General features: G+C 41.0%; 1 protein-coding gene across 2 annotated transcripts; it reads left to right on the plus strand.

The window, feature by feature from the left end:
* Positions 1-5,907: 5,907 nt before the first annotated feature.
* On the plus strand, positions 5,908-20,262 carry LOC109511239 (TRIO and F-actin-binding protein-like). Of its 2 annotated transcripts, none has more exons than XM_019862135.1 (18): positions 5,908-6,935; positions 7,881-8,032; positions 8,572-8,738; positions 9,194-10,263; positions 10,603-10,742; positions 11,351-11,498; positions 11,570-11,647; positions 12,783-12,833; positions 12,960-13,028; positions 13,702-13,791; positions 14,024-14,118; positions 15,292-15,451; positions 17,405-17,630; positions 17,848-17,947; positions 18,033-18,192; positions 18,312-18,416; positions 19,491-19,577; positions 20,081-20,262. In XM_019862135.1, exons 1-18 carry the CDS (start codon positions 6,801-6,803, stop codon positions 20,234-20,236), a joined length of 3,189 nt encoding a protein of 1,062 aa, XP_019717694.1. In that variant the 5' UTR covers positions 5,908-6,800; the 3' UTR covers positions 20,237-20,262. The 2 variants fall into 2 exon arrangements, with proteins under 2 accessions (XP_019717694.1, XP_019717693.1); XM_019862134.1 differs by having other exon boundaries at positions 5,910-6,935; positions 15,292-15,904.
* Positions 20,263-20,270: the final 8 nt, after the last annotated feature.

Consider the following 20,270-nt stretch of genomic DNA (forward strand, 5'->3'; position numbering starts at 1 on the left):
GTGTGGGAGAGAGAGAGAGGTCTGATTATCTTCCTATTTACATTTGCTATTGTTTTTTTTTTCCCAATGTGTAGAAATATGCTGTGATTTAGCCTTTAGCAAAGTCAGACTTCCTAATAATTTGGAATGTCACAAAATTTCTAAATGTATACACCTAAATGTTTTTTTTTTTTTTTTACTTTCCAGCATTGTTGGTATAGCATCCCCCCATTATCTATACCACTGATTCTCAAACATTTGTACCAAGTACCACCCAAAGAAATAAAACAACATTAAAACACGGGTGCATAGTAGAACTAAACAAAAACAAGAAAGAGACTGAATTCCCAAAACTTTAGTATTACAAAAAAAAAAAAATCCAATAATAAAGTCCAATTTTCATGTGAAAAACTCTCTTATACACAAAATCATTTTGCAAGGTGGGAGAAAGAAAGAATCATTTATGACAAAGTTGTGATATTTTGCGGAAAACAACACCGTAGGATTTACAAGAATACAATTGAAATATTATAAGAAAAAAATAAATCTGAAATTTTTCAAGACTAAAGAAATAATAAGATTTTACAAGGGGAAAAAAACCAACAAATAAACAACACTAATATGAACACGATAAAAGAAGTAAATTTAATCTTGGTTAATTTTGGTCTCATCAGTCAGCTACCCCTTAAAAGATAACTACAGAGGAAGTGAGCAACTAATTTAGGAAGTCATTTCAAACTTCAATTAAAAAATATTAAGGGAGAAGTCAACTCAAAAACTGTATTTACAATAAGATTTTTGATGCACCTCCGCTAGTCTATACACGGGGCTCTGATTAATATTGCCTATGTGGAATATGAGTTCAACAGTCAAATCCACACGTTTTTGTCCATTTCAGGGGGCATCCATTTTACCACTTCCTGTCGACTGAAAATGACATCACAGTTGCTCAAGGCTCAGGTAACAACCAATCCTGGCTCAACCTCAGGAAACAGGTGAGCCGTGATTGATCGTTACCTGAGCCCTCAGCAACTGTGATGTCATTTTCAGTGGACAGATTTTGGCAAAATGGCCGCACTCTGAGATAGCTAAAAATGGGTGCATTAACTCACATTCCTTAAATGCAATATTCATCAGAATGCAGTGTTTAGACGAGTGAAGGCACTTAGAACATGTCATTGTAAAGAAAAATTTAGGGGTTGAGCGTTCCTCGATTGTCCTAAACATTCAAGATAACTGCACAGAAGCTATTGCTTTACGGCAGTGATCCTACCCAAGCCGACCTCAAATGCAGGCCGGTGCCAAAAGGAGTGATTAAGTTAGTTGTCATTATGTGCTGATTAAAAAAGGTTATATAACGGTTATTTGTGTGGTAATGACACAACTCTTAAAATGGTTTGCAAGTGAAAGTGTGTCACCTCACTTTGGGACATGTAATTTTGAGGGGAGTGAGACAGCAACAGTCTTCATAGCAACCCTATTCATGGCTTTCGATGTCCTTTGGCTGTTTCTAAAACCACAGCACCCCTGTGAAAAAAAACAAAGATAACAAATAAACAAATTGATTAGGCCGTGTCAAGAACAGTACTGTGTGTACACGTTGCTTTGAGGCTATGCCTTTCTTTGAAACATCATTGCAAATCAGACCAAACTTTTTAGTTTCCATGGCAACGGTATCTTCGCCGTTCTCACGCATATAAATACACATACCCTCCCGCCGCGCAGTTTATTTTTAAAACTGCATTCTTTTTTGTTTGGTGCAACAACAGGTTGGGGTTTAGGTGCGTAGGAGGATTCTATATTGCGGCGCCCAGAAGCGTGGGCTGAGGTTTCGGAGTTCGGTGGTTCGTCGGCGTGGGCTGACAAAAGGAATGAGTGGGCTGAGATGAACTTGCCGTCCGAGGAACACGATGTCCAAGTAACACGTTTGAATAAAGCCAAAAGTTGTGACTGTTTCTTTCGCAGCTTGATGATTTATGGACACATTGTCTTACAATCAGCTAGTCCAAAACATGCGCAGCACTTAACGTGGGTTGCACGTTATTACATTCGTTGTTGATTCAACATACTGTTATGGGAGAAGCATATCAATGAAAGGGACCCTGTCTAATAAAAAAGCAAGCCAAATTTACCTTGTTATAGCCTTGCAGTTGGTAGAATAGCAATAGGAAACCAAAAAATGTGTCTGGGGACAAAACAAGGTAGTCGTCGTTGGACTGTTGAATAGATATCAACAGATAGATGAGACATGGTGGTGGATTCGTCCAGGGATTCATAACTGGTGTCTGCTTTAAAGACTGCCACAAGAGATCTTGCGTGCTGTCATAAATTATCCATTTTCAGTTATTCGGTCCAACATTTATTTATTTACGACAAAGGATGAACAAAGACGCATTTATCCTTTGTTCATCGATCTATCCCAGTGACGTATGGTAACAGGCAGAACAATTAAAAGCTCAGCCAATAAATGTCAGAAGATACAATTCTCCTGTGTTTCCAGCGATTGACATTCATAGATAAGAACAGCTTTGTGTTCAATTAAACAGGCCCAGATTTTAATACGAAGCAAGAAGTTTTTGTTAGAAAAGTGAGAAAATCATGGTAATGTTTCAGATCATCAAACAAATGTCATGCAAGGATAACCCAGGTTTAACATAAAAGCAGTTCAATCAAGAAATTATTAAAATACTCAATAAAATATTTTTAGTGATTTCCTTCTGAACACATTTTAACAGAGAACATTTTAGTGCTGAGTTGCTGAACTATAGCTGAGAACATAATTTTCTTTTTATCTTTCAAGTTGTGTTGCTGCACATTTTATGTTCAGATATCCGTTGTTTAGAGGGTAACAAGTTACAACATCGCCTGTGTAGTTGGTTTGAAAACACAACTTTGTTTTATGTTTACTTTGACAGAAGCCGAGAATGGCAATAAACAACTTGAATCCTCCAATAATATTTATTGGTATTGTATTGAAAAGTGAGTTCTTGTTATTTTGTTTGTTTTCGTTAACTATAATAATCTTGACTTGGACACATAAGTCTAAATGGCTTCATCTTCCAGACACAAAGAAGGTCAGTTCTTGAGTTAAGCACCGCAAACCCTCAACAGAATCATAGTAACTCTCCTCTTTATTCCATTTTTAGATTTCATAGGCAGATGATGAGGCGTGTTGGTGTATTTTTTGTCTCTGTGGCCCGCTTGATGACTCCCAAGCTCAAATGTCATGAGAGCCAATTACTCACTTTGAGAGCTCATCCAGGTCAACATGTTTTTAGAAAAGCAGGCCGAGTCGTGCGGGAAGCGTGTGTGTGTGTGTGTGTGTGTGTGTGTGTGTGTGTGTGTGTGTGTGTGTGTGTGTGTGTGTGTGTGTTGGATTGATTTCATCTCAATATGAATCAGAAAAAAGTAGTCAGTTTAAGAGGGTTTGTCAAATTAGCAAGATCAAGTACTCTTCAGTTTTCAGTGACACTGTGATGACGACCCATTAGTTTTAAGAGTATGTTTATTATCATGATTGTCGTTTGAATTAATGCGGGATGTCACAGCATCATATTGAGAGTTGTATATTGGACTTTGTACACTCATATAGGTACCGGTAAATTGGGTTTACCGGACATTTAAGAAACAACACACTTCTTGTATTGGCTGTACAGCTGTATCTAATGCTGTGGTTAGTAAGTCAAATCATGCAAAACACATTTCGAGTCTCATCGAGAACACAGTATTTGCTTGTACTTGGGCTAAATTGTGAGGTTAATTTGGTAACTTTACTGGAAATGACACAAACATGCTTTTTAAGATTTGGCATTTGGCAAAAAGGCTCAGACACTGGACTTTCTACACTTTTACACCAATTAAACTTGTCAACAGCAGATTTTAATGTTGAAAAGTGTTATTTAGCCCACTTTAATTTCTCAGAGTCATGCTGATATGGACACTCTTGTCATACTATCTTGATAAAAATTATGATGGGTTCAAGCCAGCGATATTGTAAACAACAACATCGATTTTTAACGAAAATACTATATTTCAGAAAATGACGACTGAAAGTAACTTCATCAAGGGTTTCAGTCATGCTTTCTCAACATACAGCTCATGATCTATGAAGCATTGATAAGAAAATATAAAACTGTTGTGATCTAATAAATGTATACGATGACACATTTACAGCTAGTAAATGTGTCATCATGATAAAAAGAATCTTCTAGGGCCAGAGAATATGACACATAAAAGGGCCTTTTTTTAAAAATAAATTGAAAGATGGATTATCCATTCAGAAATATGACATGCAAGTTCAAAGGATACTAAAACGGAAAGCTGCAGTTACTGACGTCCGATTCCAAGCATGATCGCTGGTCCCGATCAATATCAGCCCGAGGGAGATGAGGCTGAGTGTGGCAACAGGGTTAGGAGTGTGACCTCTCCACTGAGGTCCTCTCCGCTTAAGATCACGCTTATTACGTCACATACTGGACTACAGCGTTCTCGGAAAGTCTTTCTATGAATTACTTGAAGTGGTATATTTTTTAAGTAGGAAACAAAGTGAGTATACTGCCACGTACATGTCCAACAAATCTGACAAGGTGGACCAATTGACCCCAAAAGGTCTCCAGTGGGGTATTCCAACCTTTGTCGAGCCAGGGCACATATTTTACATTGCATATTGTCATGGCACCCCACCGGACAAAAAGAAGTCACACAAAGTATGAATACTAAAATAATGATGATAGTATCTCAATTTATTCACAAATGTACTTGCTCAGTGTGAAATCTGCCCCCGTTTAGCTGAACACAAAGCCGACATAATTGCACAACGGCGTCACCTATTTTGTCGATTGGCAATAGTTAGTACCTTCTGCTATCTATGACATCTATGACATGTTTTGGCCTGTTGCAATACATCACTCGCACTGATGGATGAACAAAGATACATTATTTGTAGTCAGTAAATAAAATTTATAGGACCAATTAAATGAAATTGAATTATTCCATGCGGGGGCACCTGATGACTTTCTACAGCAAAATGTGCCGAGATGCATTATAAGTTATTTGTTACTGTTCTCGGTATATTGCCATTTTGCTTCTCAACTCAACCTGTGTTAGTAAAACCCCAAAAGGATGAAATTGTTTCCAGAAAAACTTGTGTGGATGCGGTCACATAAAAAGCTAAGTAGCGTTTGAACTTGTTTCTGAGCTAACTGCTACATAAAAGGAGATTGCATAACATAGCATGAGGTAAAAATAGTTTTCTGTTCATTGCTATTGCCAACATGTTTAATTATAGTCCTTGCCTCAGGGGCTTTAGAGCTTTGTTGAAAAAAAACACGTGCTGCATGCACACGCACACCCGGTCATATGCTCTACAGAGATGCCCCCCTGTGGCTGAAATCCCAAAGTAAACACGGCCTCAATACTTGGACCTCTTTGACTTGACGGAACAGGTAAATATCCATCCATCCATCCATCCATTTCCTGACCCACTTTATCCTCACAAAGGTCGCGGAGGGTGCTGCAGCCTATCCCAGCTGTCTTCAGGCAGTATGCAGGGAACACCCTGAACTGGTTGCCAGCCAATCACAGGGGGTACACATAGACGAACAACCAAGAGTGTCCAATCAGCCTGCCATGCATGTGTTTGGAATGTGGGAGTAAAACGGAGTACCCGGAAAAAACCCACACGGGCACGGGGAGAACATGCAAACTCCACACAGGAAGGCCGGATCGAACCCACGACCTCTGCACTATGAGGTCGACGCGCTAACCACTGGATCACCGAACCGCCCACGTATACTGTATATATCATTTAACTATTTCAACATCCTGTAATTGATTCGGTTGAACATGTTGATCAATTCGGACATGTCCAAAACTGTTTTCTTACTTTATCCCCACCTGCCCCCCTAAAAATATGTTAAATTTTAATTATGGTTTTAGGTCGAGACAATTTACATTTTTCTTGTAGGCCAAGGCTATCATACCAAAACAACGACGATTTGGTCTGTGCAAGTCTACACCAATGCAACCATATTAAACAATACTGAGCAATATTATGGTGTACTTCATACAGTATAATGGCAAGTAAGGGCTATTAATAGCGTAGATCGTGACATTTCTAACATCACTGCTTGCTAAACTGCTTAATGACTTACGTTTTGCAGTTCCTGGCCAGTCATTGTGCACTCTCAGATAAAAGGCCTTACCCAAATTTTTACTGATTGTACTGGTCTGCTCTGTTCGAGGATCAGATGGTGCCATTGTCTTTTATTTCACTTCCATGCTGATTCACTGTCATGGCAACCATCTGTGTAGCAACTTCGCCTTCTCCATAAGACAGCTGTCAGGCAGTCCAACGTTCTAAAGTATCGGATACAACACAGTCACCATGTGGGCCCATGTGAGGACCAATCAACTTTAGCTTGGAAGAACTCAACCAGGGAACAATGCATCAAAGTACCACAACAACGTACAATCCGTTGGAACCCGAAGCCAACTGCTCTGGAGGGGAAACAAGCTTTTGAAGAAGGTAATGAAGAGCGTCGCACATGTTGCTAACGTAGACTTTGTTTAACGCTGGTTGATGACATTTTTCAATCAGAGATGCAAGTTAACCTTTCTAAATGATTCCAAATATGCCCTTGTTGTGTCTACTTGTATCCTTTAATACTGTATATCTTGCCTGATCAACAAGATTAAAATGTTCCAATAATACTTGTCATTCTCATGATGCTTCAGAGTCACCCAACATCCACACATGAACTGAAAGCTCAATCGCATTTTAATAATGACTCAATGGCAGATGCCGGAGGATCACAGGCGACATGTCTCTACCATCTGAGGACTGCTATTGCCGGCATTTCCAGCCCAACACCTTTGACCCGTCTCGTTGCAGCGCCTGCCTGCGGCCAGGTCATATGCACCTTGACACGGCACCAACCGATACGTCACAAGAGCAGGTGTGTACATGGCACTTTTAATCTGGACTGCAAGAAGTGGCGGACTTTAACTCGAGAGAGTTGGATGTTTGTGAGGCATAGGTTCCTGAAAGACCATGGCGCATACATACAGTCAAAATTTGGGCAATGTCGGTCACAGGGAAATAAGACTCTCAACCAAGAGAAACAGCAAGGTGCCGTTTGAATCTGGATGATTAATTCTTGATGGGTCATAGGGAGCACAGAGAATCTGTTGTAATGAGAGACAGCCATGTGACACATGCACATACTTCCACGACATTAGGAATACCGCTGAGTTGTGACTGCAGAGTGATTTCATTCACAGGTAGAAAGGCCTGAAAAATCTGGAGAAGGTTTAGGCGGAGATCAAAACTCAAATTCACTTTTGAGGTCCACTAATGAGTGTTGAGGCAACAAAAGGGATCAAGATATGGCCGGGAAAAGAGTCATGTAGGCGGTACTTGCAATGCAAAAGAGAAATAAAATAATGATGAGGGTGAACGGGGACTAGCTTGTGTTACGTCCGGCGTGCAGTCGACGTGTTAGCTTTGCTCGACGAACAAAGAGGGTAATAATAGTTGGCAGATGCTGCTTTGGATGAATGGTAGCGGTGAGGGTGAGTGCAACTTGCATTATCGTAGTGTACAATTATTAATTTCAATATTGTAGTATAGACTTGCACTTCATTGTTTTCAATCTTTCTCTGCTATGTCACATTGCTGTGCTGGTGATTATTGGCGTAACTGCTACACTTGCTGTAAGTGCTAACATCACTAATTGGGTAACTGTAAATGTGCTGTGTGATCAAAGAATGGGGAATTTAAGTCAGGCCAAAACAATGAAATCAGTCTGTTCTTTCTATAATCAGACAACTTCAAACTTGATCATTTTTCCATATTGATGATTGGGTTGACTGGTTGTGTCCTATTTTTTCTTATTTTTCAGGAGCTGGGTGATGATGAGCAAGTCTTGTCTGAGGTGAATTCAAGCGCCAGCAGTGATGACATCAGAGATGCTTGGACCTATGAGTGGAGTCTTGGCCGCAGTCTGAGTCCTGAGTGCGAACTTGATATCTGTGACACTGACACACAATCTAGGTGACACATTATATACGTCCTGTTTTCTTACGTCCGCAGCAGCAGACACGTTGTAGACTTAGAGAGAAGGTACCGTATGTTTTCTCAGTGCACTTGGGTTTCTACAAGGAAAAGTATAAGATAATTGCTGTGGAATTTGTAGAAAAAAAAACACCATTGCATACTAACTTCCTTTGGATCCATACTGGACGCCTCCCTGGTGAGGTGTACTGGGCATCTCCACTGGGAAGAGTCTTTGGGGATAATCCAGACATGGTGAAGAGAGTACAGTGTCTCCTAATCGTCCTGGTAACACCTCAGGAATCCTCCTGAGGAGCCGGACGAAGTAGCTCTTCGGGGCTAAAGTTGCCGCAACCAACTGCTTAATTTACTCTTCTAATTTTGAGCATACCCGCACAATATAATGAGATCCAATACAACAGCTGTGTTAAAACTTGCCCTGTGGCTTTTCTGTAGATTGATTATCATGCTTAGTTTAATTTGGCAGTCTGCTTACTTCATCTGCTTGTCTTAAATGTCTTTCACCCCTCTTTTTCCAGCTCTGAAAATAATTCAGAAAGTCCACAGAGGAGCAACTCCCTAAATTCAGAGAGGAATTGTGTCACCCTCGGAGATATGACCCGGATGGACCCTTCTCCACTTCGAGGTGCTGGGAGTCCCTGGATGGACGAGAGGAGAGGCAGGAACAGATCCCGCAGAACTTCAGGTCACTCTGCACATGGGCACAACATCTGCACTACAGAAATAGCAGAAGCAAAACAGTTTTCCACTCAAGATCTTTTACAGCATTAGCATGTATGTTATTAGGTGGAACTATACCAAATTTGATAAGTCAGAGCACAAAAGCGTCGTGATTGGTTTTAAATTGGTTGTTGGTTGGGAATTTTTCTGGAATATGTCAAAACTGCAGAGCCGTTTTCAAAGAAACTTTGTGAAGGGTTGGCAGTATATGTCCCGAGAAAGAATTCATTACATTTTGGTGCAACTTTGAATTAAGGCAGATCTTGGACTTACTTTTTATGGTCTTTTTACTGTTTGAGTCGCAATTGAGCTCTTCTTTCTGCTCAAGAACTTGAATGTTACAGGCCAATTTGCAGCATCTTACCCCGTTCTAACGCCGGTGATTTAAATCAAATTATCTTAAGTTTGTTTGAATTTCAGAGTCCAGAGGAGTCAGGGAACAGGAGAGTGGCTACTTCTCTCCAGAACAAAGAACTGATGGTGAACTTCTGGCGGAGGATGCCAGCAAAAGGTCTTATCGTTACTATGAGAGGGGTCACCCGCTACCCAACAACTACGTTCCTGAGCCCAAAGCCTCTGTCCCATATAGGAACGTCAATCTCGGTATTCCCTCCCAGAGGAGAAACCCTGAAACGTACATGCAGGACAATTGGAGAAGTGAATCCCCTCAGAGGTACTCATACCACTCCAATTTTAGAAGGGGTACTGAGACGTTAAGGAATTCTCCAACTCGTCATAGCTCAATGAGCCCAGACAGACACAAGAGATCAGACCCCCGAATGCGCTCCCTCTCCAGAAGTGAGACGCAATCTCATGGCTCTTCCAACCTTCCCTCACACGCAACCTCTCAGCGTACATCCAGCAGGTCCAGTCCATCACGTAGACGAGGCTCCTTTGCCTCTCGAACGGTGTCACCATCCAGACTGACACCTTCTCACAAGCACACAGAGTCCTTCTTTTCACAAAATGGAGGCTATGAAGCACAGGGAGGATGTAGCCGAGAATCTAAAATCCCATCGCAAACTTCCAACAAACATAGTTTAGACTCTGAGAGGCTCTACAAGAATCTGGAGTCCATTTCCCGCCGCGCCTCTTGCTCGTCAACATTTCAACAGAACACAAACGAGGGATCCCAAAGATCTCCTCAAAACAGAGAAGGGTCTCCATCCAGAAATGGCTCACACAGCCGCATCTCACAGAGACAGCCATCCTCGAGAGACAGCAGAGCGAGTGCCTCCCCCGGCTCCTGGCAAGGATCCTCACAGTCTGTACTCAGCATTCCCATCTCGTGTGGTTCCTCTGCTTCGAGACATGGTGCAGATCACCAGGGGCCTGGTGCATCACCGCCACTTGTTGCCATCACGGAAACGGACAATTTCAGTGCGGGGAATACCAAGATCAGTGGTGACAGAAGCAGGAGTAGCGTGAGGAGAGGCATGGAGGCCTTGCTCCTCTCTGAACCCAAGAGGGCTGCACAAGAGCTTGAGGAGGTAAAGTTTTAGTTCACCACCAGCCTCAATATTAGACACCCCTGCACAGCGTATCCGACAAGTATTATCAAAAGTAACAAGAAGTATTAAAAAATAGATGGATAATGTTATTGTGGTTGCTGTGTCTAATATCTGCTTCATACTACAAAGACATAAATAAGGATATAACTCAGATATTGGTTTTCGTTAGACTGTGCAGCTATACAGACCTTACAATGTGGCCAGTGAAGCGTATAATACAAAATAACTCTTAACTAAGAATAACACTCCAAAAGTGGTCAACACATTTGGGGTGTTGAATGATCCCGCTTTTCTAACTCTTAAAATCTGAAATCTGAGGTGGGGATGACAATGGAAGACTACATCGTACTGGCTGACATTCCAACAATCCACGTCGAGTCAGAGGACGATTATCCGGGTCTGAGGAGGAGGAACCAGAGTCCAAGTCCTTGTAGAGACCAAAGGTTCCGGACTCAAAGGTTAGTCGAACATCATTGCTGTCCCATAAGACAAACAATGTTTGCTTGGTTGGGGTGGAAGATTACAAAAGCAAAAAGATTGTTGTTTTAAACTTTGAACGGAAATATTAGTCAAACTAAAAGTAGCATTTGGAATTGTAGTTATGGCAATGTATTCATTTCAGAATGACTTATCCGAAATAGACAGTGTACCAGAAATGATCAACATGACCCTAAATTCTGGGCCAGTTTTCATTCTTGTGTTATATGTATAAATGTTTTGTAAATGGTGTACTGTATATAAAAACGTCATCTTAAAAAGGCTACTTAGCTCAAGATTAGCTTTGATAAGTTTAACCTTTAAACTCTCTTGTATCTATTACTTCATTAGCGTGTCGCTATCATATACTGATGTTAACTGACTAACTTTTCACTGTGTTTGAAACTAAGGTTGAATCGAAGTTTGTAAAGCTCAATATATTTCATCCTGTCCGAATACTGTACTGTCAACACAATAGTCCATTAATTATATATTTAGTGTTGTTCGATGGTTTCGTTGGGAGCACAAAATCTAATGACATGTCCGAGTGACAATGCCATTATTGCCAACATATGCAATTGTTGTGAAGCCATCAACCTCAGGACGAATTCTACAGTTGGAATTCTGCCTCGGATGAGAGAGGTCGAGGAAGAGAACGAGTGAGAGACAGGAGAGAGAAGGACTCTGAGAATGGTCGATTATCACAAAGACAGTCGACAGCATCTCTCCGTACACAGGTGCCATTTTATTATTCTATTTGAACCAAAACATCAACCTACTGTTTCACACTGTGGTCGTTCCATCATAGAGTTCAGACAGGCAAAGTGGGAAGCAGAGATCTGCAAAGATGACGGAACAAAGGCTTCCCGACGGTCCACAGACAAAGGTGAAGCCCTTGAATCGCTGTATGTGGAACAAAGTGTTCATTCATTCATTCCAAAGTATCTCTGGAAACAAACTTGGCAGACAGGTTTGTGCTTAAATTCGGTGAATATATAATCTGCTTCCAATTTTACCTAAAATACAACATTTTTTTCATGAATTTGGTCCTGGCTTCTAGCCAGGATGGCAGTAGACCAGTCTTGGGTTTGGAGGTGTTCTGAAGTGATGGCTGCCATCTAATGGTGAACACTGCTATTGCAACTTTAAACCGATGAGCTCCAGTAAACATTTTCCCAGGCATCCATTTTCCAAACCACTAATCTTTTTACTTTAAAAAATTAAACTAGGGTCACTGAGTGTTGCCCACATGCCACTGCTCTAGACCGTGAAAGTTTATTTATTGCCTCTATTAATAGACTGGGAGATGCTGCAGCCTCATGACAGAAATAGCTGAGGCAATACACACACACACAGCATGATGGATGATCGCCTAAAAAGACGCATTAATTGCCGTCTAAAGTTTTTTGTGTCACCACATAATACGTTTGAAGTGCTGAAGAATTATTCAAGTAACACAGCCATTCGTTTCAAAAATAAAATGGGTGTTACAATAAAAACCTTTTCATTTCACTTCCAATTTCATGGATTCCCACTTTTACATTGGATACCATCACCATTGTGAGTACCGGTATCTTTTCTTTTTTTAATTCTCTTTTTCAAGTTTTAATAGGGAAGATCTTTTTTTTTTTTTTTAAATATGCTTAAATTCACTCTTTGCAGTCTGTTCTGTTTTGCATGCTTTCATGCTCCAAAACTTTACCACTTACAGAGCAGCCATGGCATCTGTAAAGCTGAACTCTCGATTTATAATTATTATTATAATAATAAAACTTATTATTATTATTATTATTATTATTATTATTTCTTACATCCCTTATATACTTATTATTATTATTATTTATTACATCCCTTATATACCAAACCCTCCCTCACACCATATGAAGAAGTATGGTACTTCAGTTCTTGTAAGCTTTGTTCTGCTTACGCTCGAAGTGTCATGTCCGTTTTATCTGTCATCACTGACACAGAAACCACAACAAAATGCTTTGTCATAGTTCCTTTTCCTCCTCTTTTTGCAGATGCCTGCCACTTTGAAGGGGTGGATGTCTCGACTGGATGAAAATGACAAGGTAAAGACATGTTTGTTTTTTTGGGCGGGGGGGAATTGGGGGGGTGGGCAATTCTTGTGAAATGTCTCATTGATTTTGTACGATTGCCACCAAATCACTGGATATAAATTTGGTGTTTCTCCACAGTGGAGGAAACACTGGTTTGTTCTGGATGATGAGTCGCTGAAATATTACAGAGACCCCGAGGCTGAGGAGGTACATGATAAGGCACAAAAGGCCACTGATCACTGGCATCAGGATCCTCTTATCACCAAAACCATCACTTTTCAGGAAACCAAAAACACGACATGTTTGTTCAGCCATTAACAGTGCATCATCAAAGAGAGGAAAAACATCTTCAACATTTTAAATTGGTTAATACTTTGTACAAATAAGAGATCAGATGGGAAATAACCAAAGATATACATTTGAAAAAAAAAAGGAAAAAAATAGATCAAATCATATAAATTGACCAAATTTGGACAAAGGAGTATTCTGCACAACAGTGACTTTGAGCTTTCTTATAGTTGTGTTTAAGATAAGATAAGATAAGATAAGATAAGAAAACCTTTATTAGTCTCACAATGGAGAAATTCCCAATTCACAGCAGCAAAGTTATGAAAGGAAGAAGTAGAACAACAAAATATAGGAGCTGCTGGAAAGGCAGCCACTCTCGCGGCGCCATTTTGAAGTCAAAATAACAAAAATAACACAACACAACACATAGGACACAAGACAGTCGTGCAATCTTCACCACTTTTTAACTGTCAGTCACATTTTTTCAGGGTTTTACACCCATTCCCAGCCTATATCGATTCATATGAGATTCATAATTCAAGTTTTCACGATGAATTCATAGACTTCTGTTTGTTTTCTTCTTGTGCGATAGTCAGATGACTTGGACGGAGAGATTGACTTATACACATGTGTCAATGTGTCGGACTGGGATGTGGAAAAAAACTTTGGCCTCCGGATTCAAGTATTGTACTTTTTTTTTTGGCTAATTGACTTACGCAAAGTACCAGAGTATCAGCATCATTTATTACCCTGCTCAGTTTCGCATCTATTATATGTTCGGCTGCTTCCTGTTTAATGATATGTGTGTGTGTGTGTGTGTGTGTGTGTGTGTGTGTGTGTGTGTGTGTGTGTGTGTGTGTGTGTGTGTGTGTGTGCGCGCGTGCGTGTTTGCTGGGTCTTTTGATCACTCCCAGACAAAGAGGGCAGTGTTCACTCTCTCTGCAGTGACCTCTACATTGCGGCGGAACTGGGTGACATTACTGAAGCAGGCCATCCAGAACAACACATAGTGAGTGTGGCTGCATACTGGGAAATGGCTGTAAAGAAAAAAAAAATAGCCTGTGGAAAAAGGCTGTAAAATCTAAAAAAGCCTTTTCTGACATGGCTTAGATCACATTCCAACCCCCAAATACATCATTTATACCCTGAGGGGTTGACTGAAGAAGATAGTTTGCTAATTTGGAGAAACACATGTAAACATCGCAAACAAGAAGAAAGCAATTTAAAAAAATATATACTGTCACTTGACAAAAAGAGAAAAATCTATACACAAAAGCATGAAAAGTATAATGAAAACAGTAAAACCCCTTACATCGCACATTCTGGGTTCACAGTCACGGAATGGCATCGATTTTCTTTTGTGACCATTTTGCTACATTTTGTTTTGAGTTTAAATCTCCACCGTCATGAAAATAAGCCAAATGTTGTGATTCAGGAAATCAGAGCGACGTTATTGTTTTGTCAGCCTGCTGCACGCCTTGCTAATCACTTCGACATTTTCCCTTTCTGTACAAAATGCAATATTAGTGGAGTGGCATCCTGACACGGGTCTCCACTTCAGTTCCACAACAGCATTGGTGGAGCCACCCAGGTATACAAAATTAGAAACGTAGCCAGCCATGTTCTTGACAAAAACAAAAGTCACAGATGGAGAAGGGCTGAGATGTTAAAGCACAGTGATATGCTCATGCAGGCGGAACTTTCGACAGTCAATTTCAACACATGACAAGTCTGTCCATTTTTTTTCGCCTTCATTTCGGTGTTGAAACAGGAACGTACTGTATTACGGCATTTTGATCATCGTCGTTGTCGTCATCGTGAGTACGCATTGTTGCATTCTTTGTACAATCGTTTTGTTATTTGTTGATCATGTGCTCTTTTGATATATTATAAAGGTTTTAATGATGAATGATGAAGCTCTTAAGTGCCGTAAATGGGATAATAACAACTGTGGTGTATTTATTTCTATATATCGCGGATTTCTTTCAGGCGAATTAAACATAAGCGCGTTATTAGATTATCTCGTCAAATTGTCATCTATTTGTTGCAAGAAGTCAGAAACTCCCGAGTTCATCAAAGAGATTTGGGTGTTGTGTTTGGGTGGTCTGCTTGCAGCGAGCCCTTCTATCTTTCTTCTGATATGTAACATTAGCCCCTTTACTTTTCCTCATTCTGTCCTCAGCCAATCAGAAAGCGGCGACGAGAAAGAGAACCCCCTCTCCCACGGCCCGTCGTCATGCCAACCGGCTGCTCGCTTCACCTGCTCCGGCTTTGAGCCTGCAGGTTCCAACAACACAGCCGAAGGCCTCCATCCGCCAACAGATGCGGACGTGCATGAGGAGGTGAGCTCAGACCCCCAGAGAAAAGAAGAACAGGAGGAGGGTTGGGACCGCGATTGGGCTAAGCGGTTGGAAGAAAGGAACAAGTGGTTTGAGGACGCTGTCCCCTTCAGCGAGGTGGGCAGGCGGTGGGACTGCATGCAGCTGAAGAGGGGGAGTGTGCCTGTGCCCGTCATTGACACCATGGACTCGGAGGTCAGCAGGAAGTGGACGGAATTTGAGAGGCTGTCATTTAAGGACATGAGCGCGCAGTCACTCATCGGAGCCCAGGCGTATCAAACGATCACGTGGCTGGCCTCTGATTCCCGTGTTGACACCCAGACCTGTCAGTCAAGGACTGATAAGGATGAAGCGTTTGTCACCAGTTCACCAACTGACTGCTGGAGGAAGGCTCCCGCAACTTTAAACGGGTCACACACTGTTCAAACAAACACAGCCGAAGCCCTTCCGAAGGAGGTGAGGAAACGACAACGTATATTGAGACACTCTTACTTGCTGGGCTGAAGTGAGACTCATTTTCAGCGCTGGACTTTCATATCTTAGACCTGCTCACTTAGGTTCACAACATTTTAAAGTGAAGATACAATTTTCCCCTTACTAGTGTTTGAATCTGAACGATCTTACCATTCCCATTAACACTATTCATATTGTATTTCATCAAAAATCCCAATTACAATTGAGTGTGCTCACAAGATCATGATCAGAGTTTATTTGAGCAAATATGAGGAACATAAATAGTAAAAACAGACAAAAAGGGACCAATAGGCACATGTACGCAACATGGGAAAAGACACGTTACACTTTGCAAGGTCAAGTTATCAAATGCTGTAAAGTTGGCAAAATTTAGGCAGCTAACAAGGCACGTCACTCTTGTGAAAAACTATTCTCACCACTTCCGGTGCACTTGGCGAAGTATGGCTATAGCTTTTTGATTGCACAGAGGCTTTCTTTGCTTGCTGCTTTGTTACTCTTGCAAGTAACACTTTTGACTGTTATGCCTCTTTTATGTGTTATTTTGTGCAGACAGAGTACAGTATAATATACAGTAGTTACAGTGGAGTTGTATCTGGTCGTGTTTTAAATTATTACTACTTTTGATGACTCCCTAAGTGCAGTGCAGCCAGTGCTATATACTTTGTACGTATAAGATTATGGTCTGCCTATGAGTGATAATTATTAGTACAGTTGCATGAGAACATGACACGATTTAAATACTGTATTACGAATACCCCCCCCCCCTTTTTTTTTTTTTTTTTTTTTTTGCTGATTTCAAAACGAATTGCGACAGAACATATCGCAGCACGGCCCACCGGGTAATCGCCAGAAACGCCAGATTACCACACCAGTCTTGATTCAAAATGAAACATTGTTCAACTCATGGAACTTTGCTCCAGTTCACAACAAAATCAAGCTGACTGAAGGCATTTTTAAGTATGGTGCTAGTTTAGGTTCAGACTTCCTCCTATATCTCAAATGAGAATCTATAGTTCTCATTTGTTTTGCACTGGTTTTTTTTTCAAGAAAAAAAATCATCAAATGTGAGCTTCACTACTAGTTTTATTGTTTCATAACAGCATCAGTTATTTGCATAATTTCTGTTTAATTATCTGTATAGTTTGCTCTCATTTTTGTGATGTCGAGAGTTTGATATTTAGCTTAATCCTGTTTCCATGATTTATTTGGAAAGACTGAGATGTCTACTGCTCGAAGGCCAAACATCCTCCTGGAATTCACAGATGCAAATTGACATTTTGGTTGTTGAAGATGTTTCATCTTTAAAACAAAAGGCATCTTCAGCTCATTTTTTTTTAATTAAAGATGAAACGTCTTCAACAACCCAGAAGTCAAGTTGCCCTCCATCCATTTTTTGTGGATGACATTATCGCCATTTGAATAAAAATGAAAAATTTACTTGCATTCGTACTTTCATTTATCCTCTCTATTTTCATCATCCAGGCGAGAAAGCAAATGGAGAGCACAAAGAGAGACTACGCAGCCATGGTGATAAAAGTGGACAGTCCATGTGGACCCGGGGCCCCCTGTGGGGCCCAGCTTGAGGCCATGGAAGCAGCCCATCGGAAAGAAGTGCAGGAGCTGCAGGAGCAACACGAGAGAGAGCTCAGCGAGTTAGAGGGACAAAGAGACAAAATGCTGCAGGAGGAGCGTCAGGCTTCTGCTGAAGGTTGTGTCAAAAGTCTATCGTGCTTATCCCTGCCGATTGTCAACTACAATCCTGGGTGATACATCCCAAAACGGTATACAGTGAGTTGGTCATAAAAAGTGAACAGCTTCCATGGTAACAGGAATCTGATGGCAATGAGCTGCGTATCGGCGTGTCTTGTGATGTTTTAGCACGAGGGCAGGAATCATTTTCTGACGAGCAAATGTTGTGATTACAGCCATGGAGGCTCTGAGAGCAGCCCACAGAGAGGAGCTGGAGAAGGCCAGGCGGATACCTGGCGGAGACGCACACATGGAGGCACCTTGCAGAGGACACGTGTAAGGAATCATGTTTTCACCCTGACACTCTGTCTCCATGTGTTCCAATTCACTGCACAAATGCTACCGTATTTGTGTTTGCCAGGCCGCCGGTAGACGTGTGGCACAGTGAGTTGGATGTGTTGTCTGAGCGTTTCTCTGAGAAATGTCTGCAGCTGACCCTCACCGAGCAGAGCGGCCAAAGAAGAGAAAATGATCTCGACTGCAAAGAGAGAGAGTTGCAACAGCTTTGGAAAGAGAACCAGGTCAATGGCCATACCTCAATAGAGTGCACTAAACAATTTAAGTTATATTCGCCCCATTTGATTGTGCAAGATTACTGTACCTCATCAATCAAAGCATGTAATTTATTTTTTTTTTGCAGGAGCTTAAAGTCAAGCTGGCGGAAGAGATTAGCCGCATGCGTTATTTCATCACAGGACAGCGACCTGATGTGCTATCCCTTGGCAACGTGGCATCAGACGTTGAGGTATTGACAGCAGTAATCTGTGGTGAAATTCAAACCTACACAATTTTGACTCTTACATAAAAACTGTAGGGAAGTATAGCCCACCGCATCCAGGCATTTTGTTTTAATTGTGCCTGGAATTGGATTTGGCAGATGGGCGCTGAGGGATTTTGGACCCAATTTAAAGAGACAAATTGTTTGAGCAAGTTTGCTTAATGTGTTGTCTTCCATCCCAGTAATGAGTCCCGGATGCATCATTATCACACTCCTCTCTTCATCGCGGCCTTGTTAAGTTGCCCATGTTTGGTCCGTTTGAGCAGTATACACTGCCATCTACTGGTTTATCGGCGAAGCTCTCTCGAATGGACCATCTCAAAAGAGTGGGAAATGCGAATCTTGTTCTCGCCAGATTGTATTCCATGCATAAAAGCATAAAATCCCCGTTCATCAAGGTGGATTTATTTTGTTTATCCGTTTATAGGGCACTCGTTGAAATACCTATGAAGCCCTTGAAATCATTGTAGTCCATCACAGTACTGAATCATTGTTTTTACAGTATTTTTATACCATCTAATAAATGTACCTTTTTCATCAGCATTACTTTTCTTGTTACTTGTGTAGTGTGTGTGTGTGTGTGTATGTGTGCGTGTGTGTGTGTGTGTGTGTGTGCGTGTGTGTGTGTGTGTGTGTGTGCGTGTGTGTGTGTGTGTGTGTGTGCGTGTGTGTGTGTGTGTGTGTGTGCGTGTGTGTGTGTGTGTGTGTGTGCGTGTGTGTGTGTGTGTGTGTGTGCGTGTGTGTGTGTGTGTGTGTGTGCGTGTGTGTGTGTGTGTGTGTATAGTGTCAAATTCCACTCTTTGGCGATTGTGACTGCTTTCAAAGATTGCAGCAAGGAAAAGACTTTGTAGTTTTAATTCAAGGTGGTGCAAGTATTAACTACTTTGTCCTGCTTTATATAAAATAAAAAAAAACACATCATACATCTAGAGTATGTATATTAAGTAGCTTTCAAGGAACACACATTGTTTTTTTTTATTCTGCTGTTCCCCATCCTCAGTCCAAAACACAATCAAGCGCCTTCAAATTCTTGCCTTTCAGACGCTGCTCAGAGCCAAAGAAAATGAAGTGCACTCTCTTAAGAGGCAGGTCAGCTGCCTGCAAAGTGAAGTCCAGTCTCTCACGAAGGTATGGATATAAACGACTCGCCACTGGCCCCAGTGTGTCGGTACACCGGCACAATCTAATGAGGTCCAAGACAAGAGCTGTAATAGAAATTGTGCCTTTTAAACGATAATAATGCCGTTTTTCATTGTTTATTGTTGCATTTAGAATAAATTTGCTCTACATAATAGTAAACATAAAGTGGTGCCATAATAGCTGATCAGTATCAACTATTGCATGACTGAACATTTTGCTTTAATGTACTATATGAACGATATTTTTATTGCTATAGTAATGGTGTGACTCCAACTACTGCTAATACAATTTAAAGTAATTGTCCAATGAAGATGATTTGAAGTAACATATGCTTGACCTAATATGAAAATGACAATCAGAACTAAAGAATGTTTTAAAGGCAGAATTTTGCTTGAAATTGTGCAGATGTACCTTATGATGTGGCCGCTGGATATATGCTACATTTTATTCACATGGAGTGGTTAATCCACTGTTCAAATGTTTTCTTTCAGGAGAAGGAGGCAGCCTATGAGCGCTACAAGGAGTCTTATGTCGAGCTCAGTGACTTGAGGTGCCGAAACAGGTTGGAGATGGACTCTCTCAATGAACACTTGACATTGGTCGATGCCGCAAGACAGGAGAGAGCGAGGGAGAGCTGTGAACAATGAAGCAATGAAACAAGTAGAGATCTCAGTAAAAGAC

Source organism: Hippocampus comes, unplaced genomic scaffold, assembly GCF_001891065.2.
Source record: "Hippocampus comes isolate QL1 unplaced genomic scaffold, H_comes_QL1_v1.1 scaffold7, whole genome shotgun sequence".
NCBI classification, from domain to species: domain Eukaryota; kingdom Metazoa; phylum Chordata; class Actinopteri; order Syngnathiformes; family Syngnathidae; genus Hippocampus; species Hippocampus comes.

Excerpts from the sequence above, each read along its gene's own strand:
- LOC109511239 (XM_019862134.1), top strand. The coding sequence starts at position 6,801 with ATGTCTCTACCATCTGAGGACTGCTATTGCCGGCATTTCCAGCCCAAC. Across the intron at positions 8,739-9,193 it reads CAGATCCCGCAGAACTTCAG|AGTCCAGAGGAGTCAGGGAA; the intron begins GTCACTCTGCAC and ends TTTGAATTTCAG. Across the intron at positions 15,905-17,404 it reads CCGAAGCCCTTCCGAAGGAG|GCGAGAAAGCAAATGGAGAG; the intron begins GTGAGGAAACGA and ends TTCATCATCCAG.